This window comes from Scomber scombrus, chromosome 16, assembly GCF_963691925.1.
Source record: "Scomber scombrus chromosome 16, fScoSco1.1, whole genome shotgun sequence".
Classification (NCBI taxonomy): domain Eukaryota; kingdom Metazoa; phylum Chordata; class Actinopteri; order Scombriformes; family Scombridae; genus Scomber; species Scomber scombrus.
In genome coordinates this window covers 12,406,567-12,432,899 of record NC_084985.1, presented here as the reverse complement: position 1 = coordinate 12,432,899, position 26,333 = coordinate 12,406,567, and the positions used below count along the sequence as shown (strand labels likewise).

At 40.3% G+C, this 26,333-nt stretch overlaps 1 protein-coding gene across 1 annotated transcript; it reads left to right on the top strand.

The window, feature by feature from the left end:
* Positions 1–1,068: 1,068 nt before the first annotated feature.
* On the top strand, positions 1,069–25,832 carry LOC133997068 (E3 ubiquitin-protein ligase RNF19A-like). The gene is made up of 10 exons (XM_062436624.1): positions 1,069–1,215; positions 13,809–14,677; positions 18,353–18,561; positions 18,744–18,888; positions 19,478–19,640; positions 20,586–20,700; positions 20,914–21,072; positions 21,790–22,009; positions 22,299–22,442; positions 22,686–25,832. Exons 2-10 carry the CDS (start codon positions 14,070–14,072, stop codon positions 23,485–23,487), a joined length of 2,565 nt encoding a protein of 854 aa, XP_062292608.1. The 5' UTR covers positions 1,069–1,215; positions 13,809–14,069; the 3' UTR covers positions 23,488–25,832.
* Positions 25,833–26,333: the final 501 nt, after the last annotated feature.

Sequence of the window (26,333 nt, the reverse complement as noted above, 5' to 3'; positions counted from 1 at the left end):
AAGTCAGCAGCTATAGCAGAATAAGAAGTTCCTGTTGAGCGATTTGGTTCACAAATATAAGCATAGACGATGTTTAATTATAAACGCGTGAGAGACAAGTATTTGTGAAAATGTTAGTGTTGATAGATTGCTATCCAGGAAAATAGATCTGCAACAATCAGTCAAACTAAATTGGCAACTATTTTGATGATTGTTTGAGCCTTTTTTCTTTTTCTTTTTTTGTCTTGCAAAAAATGTGAAATATATTCAATGGTTGCAGTTTTCATTTTATACTTTATACTTGTACTCCACCATATTTCAAATAGAAATATTGGACTTTATTTTCCACTACATTTATCTACCATTATAGATATAATTTACAATTCCAATTATTTCTATGGCTAGCTTTTTAATTATTCATTGTCAGTGAATAAACTACCCAATATAATATAAAGCAGTTAAAATTAGTTTCACAGCGACCAGCTACAACACTAAATTGTAATAATATTATACACAGTATTATACAGTTTTACAGTATACACAGTACAATGTTATATATAAAGTGAGTATTTTTACAGTGCTTTATAAAAGTGAGAAATCTTAGTTTTGTTAATATACTTCCACCGTAGCCAAACAGGGAGACACTGTCCGAGGACACACAAAGAGGGTATTTAATGCTAAAAAGACTGTAGATGTGGTAGATATTCACTTGATATGATTAACTCGGGCTCCTGAAGGCTGTCAGTGTTGATGTGGGCACCTGACTGTTGTTTTAAAACAGGGGTGTCAAATATATGGCTCGCGGGCCAAAACCGAATCACTAAGGTGTCCAATCTGGCCCACTGGATATACATACATATAGTTGTAGGTTATTTTGCAATGGTTTTACTGGTCCGGCCTACTTGAGATCAAATTGGGCTGTATGTGGCCCTTGAGCTAAAATGAGTTTTACACCCCTGTTTTAAAACACTTATAAAAAAAGAAATTGTGAACCGGTCCTTTAAAGCTGGTGTTTTATTGTGAAAGGGTGCCATGTTATGCCGGAAGTGTCGCCTGTGTTTCTCTTATCTTCTCAGACTCGACTCGGCTGAGACTCACTCGGGGAATATCTACCTCGACTCGGTCTCTGGGAACTTTTCTACAACAATACATCAACTACGGAGCCCTGGTACATGGAGTCAGGAGTATAGCGACACTTGTTCTCTGAAGTCAAAGCGAACCAGCACAAATTGAACGGTGAGTTTTGATAATAATGAGCTTTACAGACGATGGTTAATATCTAAACAGATCACAACTTCCTTCTCTTCGAGGCTGTTGAGAAGCTAGCAGTTTTAGCTCGTAAATTATCCCTTTTTGATGTCCGGATCGAACAAAAGCCTCCTCTTGTCTTCAGCTAGAGTTATATATGAGCCTTGAGGTTAACTTAGATGCACCATTTTGTCGATTAACTGATCAAACACTTTAGTTTAGCTCGTCGGCAACTCTTGGGGCGATTAAAGTTACTGCTAGCAAAATCTGACCTCGGTAGCTAGCAGGCTAACGCTGGTTAGCCCGGGCGTAAAGTGTAAACAAATGTTACTCTCTCCTCTTTTTTACCTTCTTATAAGTGATTAAACTAATCTTAAGTTTGTCATTACTTGATAAACCGTGTGTAAGCTTTGTTACTTATTATTTTCTTGTCAATATCCTTACAATTTGATCGTATTTACACAAACGTGTTATTCTTTTGAACTTAATAGTTACCTTTTTAATTTACTGTATATTTGTTATATCTTTGCTGAAATATCGTTTTTCTGTGACTGCCTTACAAAGTCACAAAAACAGTCATATTTTATTTTTTATATTTAACATGTTTTATGCACCAATAATAATTGGTTATTTAGGGCCATAGTTTAGATATCAAATCATTTTTTTTGTCCATGTTGTATTGAAGATGTGTAGAGCTTAATCAAACGTTGACATTTATGTCTGAGTCAAACTATGTGCTATCAGACATTTAGTGGAAAATGGGGAAATGCTATAGTTCCCAGTAGTTATTTTCTATATTTATGTAGTCTGTTCCTTATTTTTCTCGATTAATCGTTTAGTTGTTTGGTTCATGAAATGGTGAAAAATGTGTGTTTCTCATAGCTCAAAGTGACATCCAAAGATAGTTAGTTTATTTCCCATAGAGGACCAAAGAAACCAGAAAATATTCACATTTATGAAACTAGTTGATTATCAAAATAGATGGTGATTAATTTAAAAGTTGACAATAAATTGACTAATCGCTGCAGCTCTTCTCTCCTATGCTGTCTCTCTCTCTGTTGTCTTTTTACAGTTTAGTCAACAATCTTTTCCTGAATAGATAACACATCAGTTTCAGGCCACAGTCCTTCCTTATTTACAGTGTGACGTTTACAGCCAGCATGTTAAATATATCCAAATATATCCTGACCTGCACTCTCTGTCAGATAATCACGGCGCTTTGCTTTGTCCTGGTGGCTGTTTTACAGTTAAACTCACACAGTCTCCAGTCTTCCTAGCACTGCGATTTTTTTACCTCATTTTTTACATTTTATGTAACCTGTGATGAAGGTAGTTTGTCGTTTTCTTCACACACAGGGCTTCCAATAACCCTCAACACCTCAAATTTGTAAGAAAAACCTCAACTAGGGAAAAACTCTCCAATCTGAACTACTTTATGGTTAACTGACCTAAATTGGCTGATCAGTTTTGCTATTTTATGTTGATTTCTTATGTTGGAAATGCATTAGATGTGCTTCATGAACCTCCTGTTTCACTCTTTTCGACAAAAACGACTTTTAAATTATGTCACAAATTAATGCGATATGATTGTGGTGCCTCGTTTCTGTGCACGTACCGGCAGACGTGACGCTTCTCTTGACGGACGGATTGAGATGTTCTCTTTGCATACATCCAATAAAAACATGTTATTTTAAGCATCTTTATCGCTGGTGTGACAGAGACAGACGGGATCCATCGGCTGTGGATCGTAGCAAACATTTGCATACTTTTAAATCATGTCTGCTATCTCTCAAGCATCGGAGACGTTATCTTGATTTCCGCCTTGGCTTGATGAATGAGTTTGCAAACATTTGTCCACCGGGGGACAGATAGCGAACATTGTATTCAGCAGAGAGGAATGGCTTTTCTACTTTTGATTGTTTTTTTTAAAAAAACGAGTGGCATTATCACACTCTGAAGGCTTTTATCTTGGAAATTCCTGTTACTTGAATTGTTAAATGTTTAATCCAAAGATTTCAACCACTTAATGCCTCGTCAACGACCGTGTGGAGCTGATAAACATAAGACGTAAAGATGAAGCCTTCCAGTAGAGATTTAAATCTAAAAATAAATATATCATCTAGTCCTACGGGTAATAAACATCTTTTAAAATTTGTAATTCTGGTTTGTGAGAGCCTGTTTCAGTCTTAGGCTGATTCCAAAATGTATTTCAGGTAGTTTTGCGACTTAAAATTGATATTTACTTCATAAGTTAATATGAACAGTATTTGATATGTTTTCTACAGTATGTGGTCTAAATAAGGATACACAGAGCTTCCATTGTCTTCACTAGTTTCTCACGCATCTCTTCACATTTTCTATCTGACATAAATTTAAATCTGTGCATCCGTGGCTTTTGACTGAACAGCAAGGCTCGAGAGAAGGTTTTCATTGTCTCTTTTTCCTCCTTCATTGTGCCACATAGAAAGGAACGGGGCCGCCCCCCCCCCCCCCCCCCCAATCACACACCACCCATCTGTGCTTCCTTCTCTCTTTTCTTTCTTTTTTTTTTCTTTAGCCGAAAAAGAAGCCAGACAGTGAGGAGTCTCTTGTGGTATGTAGTAATCAGAAGAATCACAATGTCGAGGGCTGATGGAGTGCTTTCACTTTGAGTTGCTATCATGTGAAATTGACTCATACGTTAAGAAAGTTTGTACAATTTTTTCAGGAAGTAAAAAAAAGAATCATAATCATAGGTAAAAACAAAAAAATCTAAATGGGTCACATTGTGGATTATACCACAGAGAGTGGTTTACATCCGGCCCTGTTTTTCTTTACAATAATAAAGTCAGGTGTAGCGTTTATTATTCAGCACGGCTTCTTCACCGCATTGTTTCGAAGGGACACGGGGGGGCTGCTTGTTAACAGAGAGGCACAGGTACACAGCCAAAGATAGAGAGGGGCAACACAACCCTGTCTCTGTTTGTAGACCGTAAACTCTCTGGCTGAACGAGTCAGACCAGCAGGACGACTTTTCTGTCGAGTGGTCATCGGCTGAAAGACGTTCCAGCTGGCATTGAGGATGGAGGGGAAAGGCGGTTTTGGTTTGAGTGTAGGAATTCCCCTCCTTGTCAACGGCTCTCTACAGAGAAAAAAACAAACTACTGGTGTTAAGAAGTTGTAGTGAAGCAGGTGCGCTCTTAGAGCTAGAGCTCTGCAATAAGGGCAGAATCAAATTATAAATATTTTTGACCAAATACGTCAATATTGTAGAGATGAATATCGGTGCTTTCACAAAATATTTACACAATGAGATTTTTGAGAAACAATCATCAGTAATGTGGACATAGTGAGCAGATAATAGAACAGCCTGTTAAGCTCAGTATGTTTTTACTGTAATGCAGCCTTAGAAGCAGGAAAAGACACGTATCCTAAGACGATATCTATAAAATGTCACAATAACGATATAATATTGATTTGGTGCCCGCTGTAGCTCAAGCAGAGAGGGACAGCAGTGGACTGTGTCATGATCTTAACGTAGTGTAGGTCACATGACCCCCAAAAGCTTCATCTTAAACATCCGATGTAAAAGTTTATTGGTTTATTTGCACAATTGTAAAAAGAAAAATAGTACATTAAAAAAAAACGTGTGGATGAGGTAGAAACCCACTGTGGGCTAATCTTAAAACCTCATCTATAAGAGATAAATCACTATAAATGGAAAGTAAAACAAAATATAACATAAATATCATAAACCTAATTAATATTACATACTAACAAAACAAGCGAGCAAAAACAGCAAACATTAAAAAGGTAAAAGAGAATTAAGATTTAATAAATCCAACATTTTGATCACTGACCTTCTTCACATATATGCTGACAAATGGAAATATACATCTTAAATACAAAAGGCAGGTTTCACAGTGATCAATTATCAACATTAGTGGTGACAGGCTGCACCTCGGGGCTCAGAGTGAACTCCTCCTTCGCACTTGGACTCAAAATACAAATCACTATAGTAACCAGAAAATGTATTTAAAATATTACATAATATTATCTTTATTTATATTATCATTTATCAGCTCAATAAGCATCTGAGACAGTCAAAAACATCCACTGCAGGCATTAAAAAACAATTACAATTTGAACCATTAAGTCCAGTTTATATTTAGAAGCCACCAAGAATCAATATTTTCACACTGATGCCTGCAGTGCATCCAGAAATGAAACTTACCCCCTCATAACTTCAAGCTTCCATTGCAGTGAATGTGTGGGCGTGTTTTGTATTGATAGAAACACATCTGTGATGCGGCTCTTTTCCTGTAACGTCCTTGTCAAAACATTGCGCAAAAAGAACCAAAAGAGAGAGATTAGATGTTTTAGTGGGGAAAGAGGAGCTTATTTTGTTATTTGATGTCTCCACGGACCTGCACGGAGAGAAGAAAACAATAGACGCGGATCATTGCGTCCTTATTTTTTTTAGACGCTGACATTGAGTTACAGTTGTTGCTTCAGCACAGGGCACCAGATGCAATGGAAAAGTACCTTACCCTGTTGGCTGTAAATCAGTCTGTTTAATAAATAGTGCCGAAGGCAGCCACAGAGACATTCACGCCAGTACCTCCTGTCCTCACTCTGACCGTCAGACATTATTATTAAACTGTGGCTGGCAGAATAATAGAGATTCATTTAAGCTACTGCGTTACTTCGATGGTCCAGCTGACAGAAAGTTGGCCTTCACCTGACGAGCGCTGAGCAGTCTAACAATAACTTTTTTTTTTTAAACCCCCTTGGTGTGAATTTGCTTCAGAGGAATGTTTTGGTGGTGTAAACAGCAGCAACACTTTCAAAGAAAAAAGAAAAATCTGAAATATTTCCTTTCATCATTGAAGGCAAACAAAGTTATGTAAAAAGAGGAGAAGTTCCTCCGTTCAAAACTGTAATAACTGAATGCATTGTCATGATCAGGAAGTCAGTTCTCCGGCTGGAATGTGAACGGAAACGAGCGTACGTGATGCACACATTGAGCTGTAGGTCTCTAGTGTTTGGAAGACGTTCGCTGTACGAGGCATTTCTTCGATTGTAGGGTTAGGTAGGTAACCAGGAAGCTTACGTCATCTCCAACTAGATTTTTATGTTAGAAGAGAGCAACACAGATTCACCCCCCACCCCTTTTTGTTTTTTTAAATCACCCACCTAGATTTAAATAGGAGCTGTTTTTATAGCACGAATATTATCAGTCAAGAATTGTAGCGTTGGGTTTCTGCGACATGCGTCAGAAGATAGTCGTCAGCAGATAGTGACAGTCGCCCATCGTGTCGTCACTATAAAAAATAAAGCCAACGTGCAGGAAATGTATGTAATTATAAGACTGTGTTGAGGTTTGTCTCGATCCCAGCGGTGTTAAAACAAATGTGTTTTCGTCTGGATTGTCTCACACTAATCGTAAAGGAGACTCAAAGGAGAAGAAAAAAAGAAGAGAGCGTTTTGGCAGATGTGGCAGGAGAACAGCGAACGCTCTGCAGCTGTAAATCCAACACCCAAAGGTGACGCTAACCTATTGTAATTGTATTGATTCACTGCCAGAGACAAACTTGCTTTTTAACCAATTTGTGGTCACTCTCTCTATTTAACTACAACTTTAACTTTATTTATATAGTACTTTAAAGACATCACAGTCGATCCAAAGTGCTTTACACAGAAGAAAAACACACACAATTCAAGACAAATTAGAATTATGATTAAAAAACACTTCAGGGTGGGAAAGTAACCTAAACTTCCAGCCTGTAGCAGCACCAACAAGTTAGTGAAACTGGCTTGTTGGCTGATGATTCATCAATTCATCCTCTGATTTGCTCCAGAGGATGAATTGTGTCTGCAGTCGGGGGACATGTTTACTGTTTTATTTGGGCTGCTGTTCCTCTGTTGACTTTAGAAATAGAAGTACATTGACACAATGTTAATACGAATATTAAGGAAAGGATGTTTCTTGTTCTATTTTTTATCTTATTAACAGTCCAGATTAGAAATTGTCCTCCATGAAACAGGGTTTGACGTGCGAGTGCGCAGTCACAACCTGTAACATTAAATGTTCCACTGCAATTATGCACCTAATTGTCTCTTTGCAAAAAATTACGGGCAGTTGGAAACCTAAATTTATTTTCTTTATTGCGTTGCAGGAGCCAAGGTGTTAAAGTTCTGTGGTCTGAGAGGCCATAAATGTTAAAACCAGTACCACTACAGCCACAGGATAGTTAGTTAGCGTTCTTTCCCCCCTCAATTTTCACACATAAATTATGGCATGGCTCTCCCAAAAAATCCAACAACCTTAATTCAGTAACATTGTGTTGACCAGACTAACCAGTAGGAACCCACTGGTTTAAATCATCTTACAAACTCAGTGATTTCACTTTTAAGAGAGGTGATGCAAGGTTGAAAACATTTGTTCAGCCACAGTGAGGCTTCCTAGCCTGGGGTTGTCTCTCCAGAACTGGGACACCATCCCAGTGTGCGTGAACCGAGGCTGCATGTGATTGCCTCCGAGCTAACAGAGCTTGAATACATGCATGTGCACACACACACACACACACACACACACACATACACACATATATATATATATATACACACCGACTGCAGTCACATGGAAAGTCCCACTCACTCACTCCCGGTGCAGTGCCACGGCAGGCTTTTCCAGTTTAATTATGCCTCGGGATTGTAGTTTTACACCGACTTTGTGGGTTGCTTGAAATTGCTCCTTCTGTCTTGTTAAAAAAAAAAAAAAAAATCGTCTTTCTCTCATGACGTGGATACTTGACCCTAAAACCATCATCAAGTCTCGTTATGATCAGTTATCGCATTACAATGTAACGTTGGCCAGAATAAGATAAACCTCGCTAATTGAATCAACGGAGAAGCACTTTCTACTTCTGTTGATCCATATATCAAATCATGGTCGAGATACTTAAGGTTAGTTGCCAATAAAAGATCAATCTACTTTATTAAACATGCTTTTAATTATTTAAATGTGACTTGGTGACACTGAGCTGATAAAATTGAAAGCATACAGATGTTGCTTGATTTGGTGAAGTTTTTTACTCCGTGCCGGTTTACAGGCGATTCTCCCTCTCACAGTAAATCCACTTGAGTCTTAGCTTAGCGGAACGAGCGCCAGTAAAAACGTGACTGACGTGTCGCTTCGCATCATCTCACACTGCCTCGCCCGCTGCTTAAATTTGAGACATTATACGCAGACTTTCAGAACTGCCAATTAAAACACATTATCTTTAACAACTTGGCTGCTGCTGCTGCACTAATGACTTGATGTGATGCAGCGACAGACTTTGACGTCCCATTTATCTTCATTTTACAATTAAACATGTAGGTGAACATTTTAATCTACTTATGTTTTTTAGGCAGCAAAATATAGCTGCTTAATAACATCTTGTCCTCTACAACACCCCATGTTTATTTTATTTTTTGGGTCAGTTGATTTTATTGTCCGTCAGTTTATTAATATCCAGTTTTCTCCAACAATAACAGGATTAAAGTCTTTCTGGTTTTGACAATAATTGCTTTAAGCCTGTAAATGTACTGTATATGCAAGAAGGAGGACTCCAAGTATTCCATGGCCATGCAGTCGGCTCTTAGCGTCTCCTGCTCTCCTCCCCTAAGAGAGGTATTCCTGTGAGTTTGTTATCCCACCTTCAGTCAGACTATAACCATGGTTTTCTTGTTATGGGAGTGGTGCCACTAATTCAAGTGTTGTGTCCAAGTCTTAACAGCTCTGTTATCACCCTGATATTGCAGTGATCACTCTGATCTTTTCCACACATGTGCTGGCTCGGATTGAGTCAGATTGACTCAGCCCAGTAGCACGGCACAGCAGGGATTTACATCTGCATTACAACAACAGGGCGACCCGCCTAAAGGTGTGTCTTTAGCTGATGACGTGCTCGTCTTGGGTGTAAAAGCAGCAGGATGTGTACATCCTGGCTGTAAAGAGTGGTCAAAGGATAAACTCGTTTCACTTCCTATAAACTCTTCACAATGATAAGCAGCAGCAGCAGGAAACGTTTGATCAGCAGTAACTTAACGCAGCTCCGATATGGCTGAAGTCCAGGACGCTGTACAACAGTGGTAGGCAAATAGTGGCCCATGGGCCAGATCAGGCCCTCCTACAAAAATATTTGGCCCCCTGAAAAAAGCTTTCCCTTAATAAATTTGCAGTAGATAACAATGTAAATACAAGGCAGCTTTATTTATATAGCGCATTTCATACCCAGGGGCAACTCAATGTGCTTTACATAAAAACAAACATTTAACAGTAAGAATTGGAAACATTAAAACATACAATTTCTAAAAACAAGAAAACACAATTATAGAGTCTGTAAACATGTAAATCCCAACAAATATGGGCTAGTAACCTTTTATACACCTTTACAGGTAGTTAACATTGTGTCAATTCCCACCAGAACAGATTTGTGTCAATAACAGTAATTCAGCTTCAACCATAACGTCTGCCCTCAAACAACCCTCGAACTGTTTCATACGAACAAACAAACAAAAGCATTTCACCATACATCGGCCCCCAAAATAAACAGTGCTGAAAACAATCTGGCCCATTGTTGAACCTAGTTGTTGACCCCTGCTGTAGACTAAAGCAGATATCTGAAGGTACAAACAAAAACACAAGAGAGAGACTAAACGTCACACCACTGAGATTCTTTTAGATACTATAGAAGCATAACAGTACTGAGAGCTGAACACACAGACTCTTTAAAGACGTCTTTCTCTCTAGTTGACAGCACAGACGTGAGTTGAGTCTCTCAGCGTGCTTGGAGACAGGTCAATCAATCAGACTTTATTTGTGTAGCACTTTTCATTCATAGTAATGTTACACAAAGTTGTTAACATAGTAAAAAATTAAACAAAACCATAAAAAGAGCTCGTCCATCTCAAGCATTACCTGGCGCAACTCAGCGCCTTTTAACCTGGGGCCGGAAACACAAATCAACGTGGTAGGTTTTAACTCGGCGAGCAGCCAAAAGTGCCGATGGAAAACCCCAAACTGTGTTGGTGCTTTGAATGTGACCTTCAGAGGGAACAGGACTAGATGTTTACTTGCAGTGCCAACTCTCATTACAAGTCAAGGTGTGTTTAGCAGATGAAAAAATAAACACTTAAGGGAGAGAAAATATTGCAGAAATATGCATCTAACCGCTTTAACAGGGCCGAACCATTTGTGCTCTAATTTCAGGACCAAAAAAACTGAGTAATCATTCACTATGTAAAGGAAAGAGGACTTAAAAAAACATAACCACAAAAGCCATTGAGCTATTAATGGTTAATCATTAATTGGTAAAACTGTGTCAGTGACCTGTTCTCTGTTGACTTTAGTCCTTTTCAGCCTTTTACTTGTATTTTTGTTCTCCAAACTTTAATATATTTAGCCAATTAATGAATATTTGCAGAGGTTGTTAGGCTTTCTCATGCAGTTCATTTATAAACTTGAAGGATTGGTGGTTTAAAATAGAATAGTCTTTATTGTCATTATACCATGTATAATGAAATTTTCAAAGGCATCTCAGTACAGTACATTCGGTAAAAAAAATAAAAAAATAAATAGCAGATAAAAGAGTGAAAAATAAATAGCAGCAATTCAATAGACAAAAATCAGTGCAATGAGGTAGTCACAGAGCGTCGATACAAGCGTATAGCAGCAGTTTTCTGGCATCTTTGCACAGTGAGCATACAGTACCTAATCTGTTGACTGTTGTCCTTTTCAGCCTTTTACTTGTATTTTTGTTCTCCAAACATTAATATATTTAGTTAATTAATGATTATTTTACAACAGTTTTTTAGGCTTTTTCATGTATAAACTTGAGGGATTGGTGGTTTTCTGGCATCTGCAGCCTTAGTTTCTTTGCACAGTGATGTATAGTACCTGATCTAAGGAAGCCAAATCCAGCTTCCCTCTCATTTTTGTTACAATCCACTCCTCAAAAACTGGCAGAGCTCTCATGCAGCAGCAGCTGTGGTGGTGATGAGGAAGGTCGGGCAGTGAATAGTGAGACTCTGGCTGCAGGCTGTTGGCCATATTTAGACCTTGTATCTCAAATATGTCTAGAGCCAGTTAAGATGGATCGCAGCTTGCACTTTGCATTAGAAGGACACTTAAAAATGCATCAAGTTACCACTTGAGATGACATTTCGTGGACTGTGGTGCAGCACTAGGAATCCCCCAACGCTAGGAATCACCCAGTGCTACGTGTTAATGTGAAGTCATTTAAGTTGATAATATTTGGTTGTTAAGGAAAAGGCAGCAGTCAGCGTCTAAACATATGCAGCCTATCAGCAAGACTGAGTGTGGCGGCTTCTGGTTGTGCAGTTTAAAGCGTCGCACAGTAAAAAGAAAAACAAACTCTCCTATAAAACTAAAGTAGCTGCAGTAAAACTTTACTGCCGTCTGCATGTCATCACAAGGGGGGAAAAAACCCTGCAGCCAGTCTGACCCAGGTTAGTAGGTTATTGCAGGATTGCTGTCCTGGTTGAGATTTGCAGTGGGCGGGTTCGTTAATTAGTTGCCTTTCGGGCTCCCGCGGGAACTTTCCTGATCTTAGTCCCTAATGACAAACACTCGCACAAACAGTGGAAGCTCAGGGAAATCATCCTTTTGTCCTCCGTATTGTTTATTCGCTGTGACATGAGTCTGCAGCTGGAGCTTGGTGAACATGTCGAGACCGGCGAAGGCGAGATCTCACAGTATCGCAGAAATACTGAAAATTTTGAATTCCTGTGGTTTAAACATAGCAAGAAGTTAAACGGGCAACGTGCACCAGGAGATATAGACTCTGTAACACACTGTTATGAACATGATTAGTTAAGGTGGTTGTTCAATTGTATGTGCCTTGAATTGGGAGGACTAGATTGGTAGAGTTTAAGCTTGTGGTAGGTCTATATTTTGATAGAAATGATAAAATCATTTTGGAAACTAGTATATGTGATATTAATGACCAGGGAAAACAAGAATGTATCGCTTCGCTTTATTAAATAATTAAATGTTTTTACCATTATGACCATTTTTATACCTTAATAGGGGCAAGTTATCCTGGTGGAGATACAACTCATAAAATCCAAAATATATTAAAAATATTTGAGCAAATGAGAGAACTGGTAACATCAAATTATTTTTTTTATATATCATTTTCCACTCCTGCCTGTTTAAGGGTTAAAAAGGGTACACATGTGTTGTTTGGACTAGTGGGAATTTTGTGTGAAACGCAGTAATTAACTGACATTGTGCGTGTGCTTCATAGTGAGAACGACTTGGTTTGCTCCGAGGGGGATGCACATTCACGAGCCCTCAGCTGCAGCTCGGTTTGCTGACGTCAGTCTTTTGTCTTTAGTGCTGTGTTACATTTTCCAAATGACAGATGATTTAGACAAATGTGATGACATAAATAAAACATGCCGTTTCTTCACTTTAAGCTGGGAACTCGCCATCATTATTTAAAGCTGTGTCTTAACCAGATTTTGGCCGTTGTTGTTGATTTTAAACATCTGTTTGTGCTGCTCTGCAAAACACAAGTACAAGTACAAAAGTTATGGATTCAAATTTTTTTTGCAAGTTTGCCCAATTTCCCTAACAGAGTCTCCATTTACAGCTGTCATTTGTCCAGTATGTTTGATTTTTTACAGCTGGAGTCTGGTTGTCGGTCTTCTTTTCATCTGTCAGGATTTTAAAACTAAAAAAACTCACTTTAAGACTCACAAAGCCTTTCCTTAGTGCTCTGGGTTGAGCTGTGAGGGTAAAACCATACATACATAGTAGTTCTCATTATATATTATCATTATATTCTCTTAAAGATTGTGTTTATGTCTCTTACTCAGATTTAAACTGTGTGACATTAGCAGTCTGTGTGTATTGGTGCCTACTTCAGTCGGTCTCTTTAGGGCAGAGACGTTAATCCAAAACATGTAAATTCATTAGCTGGGATGTGATCAGTCAACTCTCTGGATGCTCACGCAGCACCACACCCACCCTCTCCAAAAAAAGTGTGTTGGTTTATGTCAGCTTCAAGGTCATTACTGTGTCTTTTTTCATCAGTTTCAGTTTTGTCCTTTACATATTTTGTTTATGATGAGCATGTGGAAGCACTCGAGGCGAGGTGCGGCTGCTCTGGAAGCACACTGACACAGCTGTGATGGAAAAATACACAATTTTTTGTCTCATTTCGACTAATACGCACTCCAGGGAAACATTTTTGCAGTGGTTTATGTAAGCAGAGTAACATGCACACATAACAGAAGACACGCCTGAAAACATGCCTGAAGCCTGCCAGAGAAATCTTAATTATCAAAGGGGATGATTTTTGCCTTTTAAAACAGAGACCAGTACGCCTCGCTGGTAGTGGTCTTGTCTTTTTTAATGTTTAGTGTCAGATCTGCAGTTGAATGGTTTTTGTGTTTCCTTAGGAACAAATCACCTCATCAAGCCTCCACATGTTTCTGTCTTTGCTGCATAACATTAATAGTTAATGTCTTCAGCTTTGGTTCAGTACCTGATCTTTTGCTGTTTTTTTTTTTTCTGTCCCTCTTAGGTTTCGTCTGATCTACATCTCGGTGTATCACCTGTTCGCTGTGTTTCAAACCAGGGGACAGACCGCACCACTCCAAAACCAGCTTCCAGCCACCATGTCCTAGCTCACATTAGTCCAGCTCCCTACCCCCAACTTTCCTGTCCCTTCAACCCCAGCCCCTCTCTGTATCTTCCTCCTTCCCCCCCCCTTCCTGTCCCTCGTCTCCTCTCCCAATGTGGTGATTTCTGGTTGTGACACCAGCGGCGCACATTTTTTGGCGTGATGAGCAGTCTGCGCCAGCAACATCATGGCAGCACAGGCTCAGAGCGAGACCTTCACTCAACTGCTTCCACTGTCAGCCTCCCCTCTATTAGAAAGACCCCTAAGAAGCGGCGTCTGTCGCTCCACTCGCTGTTTGGTCGGCGACGTCGGCCCGACCGCGACCCCAAACGAAAGTCCAAGACCATGCAGGCCGGAGCTGGAGTGGTCGGCATCGTCAGCACAGAAAGTGTCCATTCAGAGACGTTTCACGATAAAACCTCTGCCCACTCCCTGCCAGGCGTAGCCTCGACTTCATCGGTGTCCGTGTCCACATCGGAGTTCCTCGAGTGCCCCCTGTGCCTGCTGCGCCATGCACGCGACCGCTTCCCAGACATCATGACCTGTCACCACCGGTCCTGCGCAGACTGCCTGCGACAGTACCTGCGCATCGAGATCTCCGAGTCCCGAGTCAACATCAGCTGCCCCGAGTGCTCTGAGCGCTTCAATCCCCACGACATCCAGATGATCCTGGGAGACCGAGCCCTCATGGAGAAGTACGAGGAGTTCATGCTGAGGAGGTGGCTGGTGGCTGAACCCGACTGCCGCTGGTGCCCCGCCCCAGACTGCGGGTAAGAGAGAGCCTAGAGATCAAACCGGCTACTCACTGAATAACACATTAGAAGTGAAAGTGAACCAGTTTGCTGTCTTAAGTTTCAGGTCTGTGGGATTGTTTCCACACCGACTACCACTTTTAATATTTTGGAATCTATTTCGGTTTCCAGAGATGTGCTTGAAGTTGTCCCAAAATAACACAGCAGTGTCTGCATCGATGCCTGAGCAATAAATAACACGTGGCAGCGATAAACCCGTTTTTTTTTTTCTTTTCTGTCAGACTAATGAGTCATCCCAAAAAGATTATTATGATGCCCATTGCCGTCTGACTCCACCTGTGTTTATATAACCACATAATGGTTCATAAGCCGTACAATACATATACCCAGAGGGCTGGGCAGGAAAAGGGCCTCAGACATGGTGGGTAAGAATTTAATAAAAACAAAAAGATTGTTGGTTTCTGTGCTGCAAGGGAGTTAAATTAATCTGATCATTTGTATGCATCTATGCATAAATCCATTAACAGATTTTATGTATTTATATTCACCATCACATACTGTTCTGAAAACTCAAAATTCACCACATTGACTAAAGTATTGGGACACCTCGCCATTTCACTTACATGAGCTCTAAATCTATAGGCATTCATATGGGTTCAGTCCCCCCTCTGCAGCTATAACAGCTTTCACTCTTCTGGGATGCTTTCCACAAGATTTTGGGGAATGTCTGTGGGATTCTTTTTTTTTTTTTTGTCCATTCATCCAGAAGAGGATTTGTGAGTTCAGGTGCTGATGTTGGACGACAAGGCTGGACTCATAATCTCCCCCTTCTAGTTCATCCCAAGGTGTTTGATGGGGGTCGAGCCAGTCAAGTTCTTCCACACCAAACTCAGCCAACCAGGTCTTAATGGAGTAGTCATGCTGGACCAGAAAAGTGCCCTCCTAAAAACTGTTCCCACAAAGCTGGAGGCATTAAATTGCCCAAATTATCTTTAGTATGTTGAAGCATTAAGATTTCACTTCAGAACCCCCCCTGAACGAAACACCTGAATTCAATGATTACCAGGTGTGTCCATTATTATGTATATTGTGATAGTTTTTAAGTTATTAGTAATTTAATTTAATGCCTTTATTGTACTAACACACATAAAAATGGCAACAGACAATAAACATAAAACAACGTACAATGAAAAATAAAGAGAAATATAAGAGAATATAAAAAATGACAGTAATAAATACGAAAGCAGCAAATTATTAGTTTTGCAATCCTCCCATAGCCACTTCTCCAAAAAAATATATAACTGAGAAATAAAATTAATTTTCCTGGTTGCCCCCCGCCTCATGGTGCTGACATATTAGGTTAGGGTCAGGTCAGAGTCTTGCTTGTTTGGAGTTGGATTTCAACAGTTACGATTTCACTGCTAACTCGGTCACTCTGATTCAACGGCCGCCCTGTGCACCTTTTTAGTCCACGTCAGCGCACGCAGTGAAACACACTCAAAAGTGTGTTCAGTCCCCGTCACCGCCATTAGTTCAGTGTTGAGTGATCGCTGCGTCTAGTAATGTTTTTTTTTTTTCTCTTCACGAGCTCTTGGCTTTGTTGCGTCAACACTGCTGACCCTGTCCGCTGGAATAATGGCTCTTTCATGAGTTTCAGCTCTCGTCCCTCTAAAACAGTTGAGTTCTGGCTCGCTGCCATGCTCTCCACTTAATGCTCTGGCTCCTTATTGTTGGATAATCACACTTGCATGTTTTTGGCCGTGTTGGTCAGCTCAGTGAGTTAGATTTAATTTAACAACTCCTTATAAATTTTATGCGATGTAGGGCAGAGTTTAGGCTCTTAAGTGCTGTCGTATGTAGTTCAGTGCACATGAGCTGCAGGTTATTTATATATAAACACTGTTTTGTATTTTCATTTTTACAGATTATGAGTTTAGACTTAACTGCAACACTATTTATATACTAATATTTTATGCAAAGAAATATATGGAAAGGATTTTTGGAAAGTGTCCCATCAGTTTGCCTCACTCAGGTGTTAGTGGAGACAGTCTGGAAACTGTCTAGACTGAATATTTTGTAGCTATGTATAGGCTGTCCACACACCAAACCTGCACAAATGGTCTGTTTGTATGTCAGTTAGTAGTGAAAAACAATAGTGGTGTAAAATTGAGATTGGTTGAGTCTGATCAGTTGAGCTCTACTTTTGTTTTTGTGTCACAAAAAAACTTCTGAAAAATATGACAAAATGTGACAGACGTTTTACAATATCTTTGATTGTATCATTTTATGAGCTTAAATGTATTTTTAATTTTGAAATTTCTATTAACTTTGCCCCAGGGGAAAGAAAGAAGTCCAAGTTTTTTTTACTATTAGCATGCAAAGAAAGACATTTCACATCTCATATTTGCTGATCTCTCAAGAAGTAATTTAAACCATTATTGGATGAAACGGTTTACACAGAATAATGCATAGCACAGGAACTAGTTTACTTCACTAGCATTGCTCTCTAGCAGTAAATCGATTCTAGTTCACTTTTTCTAATGTTTTGGTCCATTTTCTGCTTAAAACTTAAATGTGAGAGTCCTTTTTAAATAACTAGCATTTTCTGCACATCTGTAGTCACTGTTGCTTGTCTAGTATCAGCTGATGTTTGCAAATGTACTCATTTTAACTGTATATTAGCTGATGCCATAATTTCTACTTAAATCATTTACAGGGAGTTTGTGCAGGACTGATCTGCTTTGCTCCACAGAGTTTTGTTTATGAATGTAGATACGATGTCGCTGACATTCGTGTCCATCAGCTGAAGGCCTCCCTGCAAGCTGCAGGCTCTCACGTTGATAACTCACGCAGGGCCCTTTTTTATCCCTGTTCACACAGAGACATCTCCATGTAGAGCTGTCACACACTGTCCGGTTTATACGTCAGTGTTTGCTCTTCCTTATCGTCTGTTTCTAACGTTTCCATGATAACTGTACTATGAGAGGCCGGATGGCAGCAATAATCTCGGCGCTTAGCTGGGAAATATTCACTTTCTCAAGGGCCGGGGGGCTCTGCACTCCTTTTTACAGTATTTAAAAACTACTAATATCTCATCTCATGCATACTACATGAATACAAGTAGGTTTATAAATCAGCAAACCTAAAAATGTGCTCCTGTTTAGCAACATTGATTATTTTCAGAGAAGAGACTTTTGTAATTTTAGTAAGATGTAAATGACAACAGTGAAGGTTTAGTGTCATATCAAGTTTTTCAGATTAGTGACTCTTTCATATCATGTTTGCATGTTAATTAAAAAATCAGTCATTGGAGTTTGCTTCTGCCGTGTTCATGTGCTTTTAAATAACTGCTCCCACATTGATCAGTGTAACGACTGATGCAGAGGGGATTGTGCCAGTATCAAACTGTTGTAACAGAGCTCATTGATTAAAATCATGGGCAGCCAGCTGATTTCCTGTGTTTATATAACAAACTCTGAACATACTTTGATTATTTATTTAAAGTATGTTAAACACATGAGAAATGTATCCACAGTTTGACTGCCTCCACTTCTACAATCTGCTCAATTGCTCTGACACTTTGCAGATTAGCCGTGCTGCCCCCTAGTGTTGTGCTGAGTTACTACATCCCTGCTGTCCTGCCACTCTTAATACTCAACAACAGCATATTTTTCTGTATTCTTCCTCTCCCAGTTATGCAGTCATCGCATTTGGCTGTGCCAGCTGCCCAAAGATCACCTGTGGGCGTGACGGCTGTGGCACAGAGTTCTGCTACCACTGCAAACAGCTGTGGCACCCCAACCAGACGTGCGACACGGCGCGGCAACAAAGGGCCCAGCACTTTCGGCTGAGGAGTTTCCGGTCCTCTTCCCTCAGTTACAGCCAGGAGAGCGGAGCCGCAGGTAACATACAAATACATGCCAAGTGCTCAGACTGACCTGACCAGTTTTTTGGTATTCACACACACATATCAAAGCAATCTCACACACATCTGTACTTTTAGCACGCACACCTCTCTGTAGCAGCTCACTCATGCACAGATCCGCAGTAGAACAAATATTCAACCTTAATTAACCTCTGCCAGGTGATGACATCAAGCCCTGTCCTCGCTGTGCTGCCTACATCATCAAGATGAATGACGGGAGCTGTAATCACATGACTTGTGCTGTCTGCGGCTGTGAGTTCTGCTGGCTCTGCATGAAGGAGATCTCCGACCTGCACTACCTGAGGTGAGACGACAAATGCTCATCTGCACCAATGAGTTTCTACGGACAAGCGCTGAGTTTCAGTTTTGTTGAGTAGTTTTTTAATTAAAGTGAGAGTTAATTCCTTATATAATAGTAGTTTTGACAAAATTATCTTAACACTGAGTCCACTCATCTTTATCTGTAGCGTTCATTAGGAAAGTTTTCATTTTGTTATTCCTAAATATTTTTGTTGAAGTTGCCAATAAATATTTTGGTGTCTTAGAGATCCACCCAGAGAGAGCAATGTGATCATTTGTTTAATAAAAGCAAAAACTGGGTAGTTATAATGCTGTGAGATTTAATTGTTTATTAGTTATACATGTTTTACTAGCTGTGTGTCACGTATGTGTGGCGACGATCTGAAAATAGTCAAAGAACTGAAATTTCATCATTATTTTTGTCCTAATTTTTAAAAGCAAGGATCAGCTAAAACTAGACTTTTTTACATTATGAAGTGTATATCTTTATCCATAGATTCAGTAGTTATAGTAACCATACTACACACACACACACACACACACACACACAATTTCTCTCCACTTACTCTGACATTCCTCTCTCACCCCTTCAGTCCATCAGGCTGCACCTTCTGGGGTAAAAAGCCCTGGAGCAGAAAGAAGAAGATTCTGTGGCAGCTAGGCACATTGGTGGGTGCGCCTGTGGGTATCGCCCTCATTGCTGGCATCGCCATCCCCGCAATGATCATCGGCATCCCGGTCTACGTGGGCAGAAAGGTGAGGGCACCACCAGGCAGCCGAAGAATGATACAGTACCAAACTAAAAGCTTATTCAGAGAGAGACAGAAGGAAGAGAAGATAGTCAGCAACTGTGGAGTTGTTCAACAAAATAATCCAGTTAACTGTGCAGAGTCCACATTTTAATTAAAGTCCACTGAAAGTTAAATATCCCCCAAGACATGTTTTGAGATGTATATAAAGTACTCTACTTAAAATGATAAAGTGTGTCTTATATGATTTTACCACAAGAGAAGTTCAGTTATCTTGTGAGAATCCTTCAAATTACATCTAATGAGATATTGTTCCTGTGAATATGCAAATACTGTTAATTTTAAAAGTGTAACTGCTGCATACAAGATGTCTCCTCCTTCACTGTAAAGTCCATTCTCAGTGTTTGTGCACTGGAAGTTTCCACATCACGCTTATGTAATCTGCATATTGGACCAAGATTGGCGTCCAGATTATTTGTGTTTCACAAATCCTGCTCGTTGGGCCCGCTACTTAAAATTAGATTTTCAGTGAACACAGAAACTTTCCACTTTGAGCAGATTAATGTGAAAACAGACTTCTGGAGTTAAACTCTGCACATGCATCATTCTGCACAGTGAAGCTCAAATATTCATCTGTAGGAACAAGAAGAAAAACGTGTTTTTGAGTGGAGGAGGACTTTAAATAGCTTGGCAGGCTGAACAAAATAAAGACTACTTTTCTCTTAATATGAGACAGGCACAGTCCCTTGTTGTAACTACAAAATATATTGTATGTATCATCCTGTATGCAGAACAAAAAAAAAATAGGTATATTAGCTTAGTTGGAGTAAAATGGAGAGTTTTCTCCAGTATGCTTTCTGACTTCTGCACAGCACTAAAAATACTGTTTAGAATTCTGCGGAGCTGATGATTTTTTTTTTTTGAGGTTATTTATAAAACTTTTCGTCCTCAGATCCATAATCGTTACGAAGGGAAGGACATCTCCAAACACAAGAGGAACTTGGTAATAGCTGGTGGCGTGACGCTGTCTGTGATTGTGTCGCCCGTGGTTGCAGCTGTCACTGTCGGTAAGAAAGAAACATTTTATCTCTTTTCCCTCGTCTGTCTCTCTCTTTCACCATCTGTCTCCTGACAACATGTTAAATATTTAAGTGTTTCTGTGGTGGGTGAGTATTATGAGGCGAGTCTGTGAATCTGGAGTTTCACTGAGATGCTTTCACTGAAAAGCTTGTATGTTGAAACTGTAATAAAATGTTTTTTTTTTACATTGTGTTGTGTAGGTATCGGTGTTCCCATCATGCTGGCTTACGTCTATGGAGTCGTCCCGATCTCCCTGTGTAGGAGCGGCGGCTGCGGAGTGTCCGCTGGCAACGGCAAAGGAGTGCGGATTGAGTTTGACGACGAAAATGACAACATAGGTAGCGGTGCTGCAGCTACAGGTGAGCGTCTCTAACTGAGTTAAATCTTTTTTTTTTTTTCTTTTTTTTTTTAGTGAGCAGTCCTCTGATTAAGATCGATCACGAGATCCAAGTGTTTGGAAAAAACTTCATTTGTAGTCACCGCAGCACAAGCGCTCCGTGTTTATACTCACAAATTTGCATGCAGCTCTGTTTGGCCTCCAGAAGTCCTCATGCATAAGTCTGTGTCTTTGTGTATACATACTTATTATTTATAGCCTGTGAAGTGCCAGGACTGCTCACGGGAGATGTGGAAGTGTTGGAGGTGTGTTATGGTGTGAAATCACTGGCGTGGTGTCAGTGGTTCTTTTGCTGTCAGCGTGTGTTTGTCATTGTCAGACTGACGGCTGCGTGAGGCCCGGGCTCTCCGCTTGGTTTCCCCGGGGAGGTGTCGAGGGAGACGGATTGTATTTCTCACAGCTTCTGTCAACAGTGTGACTGATAATTTTGAGTCCAAATAACAGCGGAGACTTTGACCTTTCTAGAAACAAAAAAAACGTGTGAGACATGATGACACTTATTCACACACCCAAGAAATACCCAATCTCTTGTTGCAGGATTCAGTAAGGTCATCGATCCAACTTGATAAAAGTCATAAGAAGACTTTAGGGCTTGACATTGATCTATCTTGAGTTTGTCTCTTTATCCTTTTTACCTGTTTGTTTAATAAATTAATAAAATTCCCCCTTTTCCTCTCAGACACGACCTCAGTGGCGGAGACGCGGCTCAACAATCCCAGCCTTGGCGACGGAGCGAGCGTGGGCGGCCTGACAGGCCTGAGCCTCAGCGTGAGCGGCAGCCACATGGAGCGCTGTGGCATGAGCTCCACTCAGCGGGACAACATGAGCGACAACGCCAGCACCACCGCCCTCGCTGGCACCAGCATCACTGGCAGCCTGTCTGGCAGCTGCTATAACAGGTAAGAGACTGAACCTGGCTGGTTTCTGCATTGTTATACAGAAAATGATGATTATTATGAGAACAGCCCTGAATATGAATTATGTGTGTCCCAAATGTCACTATTGACTGGCAAAAAGAATTAATGTCATTCATTGTTAATGAATTTGCACACTGTTGATTATTTGAACATTAATCATTTCGAGAGTACATTTGTGGTTACATTTCTTTGTAGTTTTCTTCATCTGTGCTGAAAATTCAGCAACTTCATCCTGAGATTTATATTTTGTATCATTACGTCGTCTTCCCAGGATGGAAGTTCAGGCTGACGTCCAGAAGGAGCGGTGCAGTCTGAGCGGAGACTCTGCTACCGTCAGCCTCGGGACAATCAGTGATAACGCCAGCACAAAGGCCATGGCGGGATCCATCCTCAATGCTTACATGCCTCTGGAAAGGTCAGCAGTTCAACAAGTGTTTACTCTACTGCATCTTATCTCCTCAGCAGGGAATAGAGCTGGAAGCACCAAAGGATTAATAATTAAGGATTTGTTTAGTCTTTTATGGGATTGTTTGTTCTGTAATCAGCAGTTAGAGTTTTTAATTCTTCATCAATATGTAAAGATACAAATTGTTACACTAAAATAATTTACTGTCATACTGATAGTTAAATGTGAGGGTTTTTATTTTTTATTTTACAGAGATCATAGTCTGGAGGTGCAGGCGGATGTGGAATCCAAACAGGAGAAGGTGAGACACTGCAGTGCCAGCAGCAGCTTGGATGAAGCCAGCTGCAGCAGCAGCACTGCAGGTCTCAAAGGTGCCAGCGGATGCACATGCTCATGTCCCTCCACCTGCTGCTGTGCACAGCATGACGGCCACCGGTGCCCCTCGCCACCTTGGTCAAAAGAACCCTCCACTTCAGGGGGCAAGAAGAGCAAAGGAAAGCTGTGGAAAAGAGGCAGCAGCAAAGGAGAGACGAAAATTAACGAGACACGAGGAGACATGGACGCTCAGCTGCTGGAGCAGCGCAGCATTAACTCCTCTGAGTTTGACTCGCCGTCCCTGAGTGGCAGCCTGCCTTCAGTGGCCGACTCACACTGTAGCCACTTCTCATCAGAGCTCAGCTGCTCGGACCCAGAAACCTCAAGACCAGCTCACCCCCCCTGCTCCGGGCCGGCAGACCCCCTCCATCACTCTGCGACCACCTTCAACGAGATCACCATCACGCCCATGCCAGAGGTGGAGCACGACCGCCTCGAGAATTTCCCATCTCAGACTGGCCTCGCAGCCTTCACCCACCGCCTGCTGTCCTCGTCCCCTCCTGCTTCTCCCAAAGAGGGAAGCAGCGGGACGTTTCTGTACATCACAGAGGAGAGCAGAGGCGTTACAGCAGACACAGAGCCAGAAAAGGACGAGAACATAAAAGAAACCACCGACAACAACACTGCCGTACTGCCTGTAAGCCCAACGAGGAAGCGCTGCATACAAACAGATATCTAAAAGAAACTGTGTGACCACTGCTCGCTCAGATAGCTTCATCACCTGCTATCTTCACTCATCTTGAGAGGCTGGTGATGAGGATTAAGGCTCTGAAGTCTAATTATACTTTTTTTTATCTGCTGTGGACGCAGAAATATTACGTGAATGTCTATACAGTTACAGAGAGGGTCGGGTCTAAGATGGAGAGAGATGGTGAATAAAGTAAATGGAGCACAGTTAAGTCAAAGGTTGTTTCTGCTCTGAGACGGGAAATGCAGACGCGAACAAGAAGTTTCAGTAGGTGGAGTTTGAATGTACGTGCATGGGTGTCAGGCAGGCTTTTTAATTGTGGGGGAGATACTCCAGAATGCCCCATCCAGCTGTTATGATGATCTGATTTCTAGCTGAACGATCAAGCTCACAGAAAGCAGAACAGATGAAGCTGGATCGGAGCGAGCAAACGGCTGATATTCTTTTCAATAGTAAGCTGCTATAATGAAGCCTAAACCGCTTCTCCTTTTGTCACATCTGCAAAATCCTGTTTTCTTTTTTTTCGGGGGGTTTCCATGAATCAGGGACGGAGACGTCATCACTGTGGTCCACCACCTGTGCCACCGATTCGCTCTCTGTGACTTTTTAACAGCATGCTAGAAGAAGGAAAAAAAAGAAGAAAAAAGCACAGCTGCAGGATTGTTGAACCTTCTTCTGCGGAGTGTTTGAACCTGAGAGGGACCAGTCCGTGCGTGCAGTAGCAAATTTTATTTTTCCATAATCACCTTATTAGAAAAATTGATTATTGTCGTTTCAAATGACTTCTGTCTATTTGTGCTACATGTTTGCTTATTTTTATTTTCCATTTTGGGAAAGTTGGTTTTAATGTCGCAGCCCTGTGTTGGGTCCAAACTTTTTATTATAAATCGGACGGGAATCGTGTTGACGAGGACTCAAACTGCAGTCCTTGCATCTTTTTAGACATTGTGGATTTTAACAGATGCGATTTGAGAGCTCGAGTAAAAGACAGATGCTATCGTGCATTAACTTCTCAAGCCCCGGTCTGCACTGGCAAACAAATATTTAACTGTTCGTGGTTGCACCTGTGCAAATGTTTTGAAAGAGTTGTTTTTAAGAAAGGAAATTATTCCTCAAAATATAATACAAAAATAAAATCAAAGCCCGATTTTTAGATCAGACACTGCAGCATTTCTTACAAATTATAGGGCTTCTTTTAATACTCAGTCACTAAAAACCAGAAATTCAACCAAACAATGTATCTGCAATAAGAAAACTCAGCTTTCAAGAATTTGTTCAGTCAAGAAAAAGAAAAAAGAAAAAGCTCTGATCAACTTGTGCAATGAGAAAAACACTTTTCAGTGATTTAATATTCAGTAGTGAATGTATAATGATGCTATTATTGTTACATTTTGATGTTCCCTCAGTAATATCCAAATCAAATTATAGTTTTTTTGACTCACTTTTGGTGTATTTAACCTATGTGTTAAGACTGAAATGCAAATAATTTTATATTTGATGTTGGACCCTCAGTGCCTTTTTGGGGAAAATGCTTTGTAAAAGTTTTTTTTTTCCCTCCATTCTGTATGTCTTCAGATTATGAATATATAAGTCACAAGAGAAGGATTTCTATTTATCTGATGCTAAATACTCCCCTGAATGCTAGAAGACAGAGCTGATGCTAATGTGACTCTAGCTGGTTTAGACTACCAAAGACTGTCAGGCTGCCGACGTTCAGACTGAAACACTTGACAGAAACATTAATGGAGTCGTGATGGTACCTGAATATTTTAATAAGTGAGGAGAGTTCAATTTATGAAGTCAAATCTTGCTTTCAGACCAGAAAAGCCACAGTGAGACAACCTGATTTTAGAGGCAGTATTTTGAAATTACAATAACCAAAATGTTTGTAATTTGGGAAAACTTTCTGAATATGGTTTCCGGAAGTAGCCAAAATCTGATGAAGACAGTAGAGTTGATTTAACCTTTTCAGATTAGTTTCACCAAGCGCTGTTTGTCAGCTCCTGTTGGCAATAAAAACCTTTTTTATCCAAAGCATCAAGAGTATCTGAATTCAGCTTTAGTGAGTTTTCAGCCTCGCTCATCAGTGGTTGCACCTGGAAAGCCTCCAGCGGCAGGAAATCCCCACACTGTTGATGTTTCTTTTTGTTGAAAAATGCCCATTTAACTCCTTTGAGTTTTATATTATTATTATTATTTGAAGACTGGTACCAGGTCTATTTTCTAACTTGGTCAGAAGAAGCTTATGCTATTTGAAAAAGTATATATTTCCTAATTATTTGCTTTGTAATGTGCATGTAAATGCATATCCTTAAACAATAAAATTCTCAATCAAGCTTGTGTGCATGTGCGTTTTGACATTTTCACACCTTATGCTGCTCCATACAAGTGATGATTAACTGTACGATGCGCGAGTAGATCAACAGATATGTGTTGAGTTCATTAAAATGAGCCAAGATGCAACATCATAATCAGCATCATAGAAACAAACATCAATTTAATCATCCTTTTCTTTGGCTGTATTTTCCCCTCTGGCGACACATTCAGTTTAGTTTTATAATCAAATCACAGACAGACAGGCTCATAAAAACATTCACACTGCAGTTTATTATTTACATTTTGCATTCAGATTATTTACATACATTACATGCGTTTACATTCCATAAAGCAACACTCAATTTGGAACGATTAAGCTTCATATTGAGTGTTTTATAAGGTTGAACAAACCAAGTGAAGATTATAAAGAGCAAGTGAAAGAACAGCTGTGGCACGTTGTGCTATACAAAGATTTACATTGTGTGTCGTAGTGTTGATGTGGGAGACTTCAAAGGTGTAAA

What these genes read in the sequence shown, in the direction of transcription:
- LOC133997068 (XM_062436624.1), top strand. Translation starts at nt 14,070, where the DNA reads ATGAGCAGTCTGCGCCAGCAACATCATGGCAGCACAGGCTCAGAGCGA. An exon ending in TGCCCCGCCCCAGACTGCGG is followed by an intron (nt 14,678 to 18,352) that starts GTAAGAGAGAGC and finishes TTCCTCTCCCAG; the next exon opens with TTATGCAGTCATCGCATTTG. An exon ending in CGGTCTACGTGGGCAGAAAG is followed by an intron (nt 19,641 to 20,585) that starts GTGAGGGCACCA and finishes TTTCGTCCTCAG; the next exon opens with ATCCATAATCGTTACGAAGG.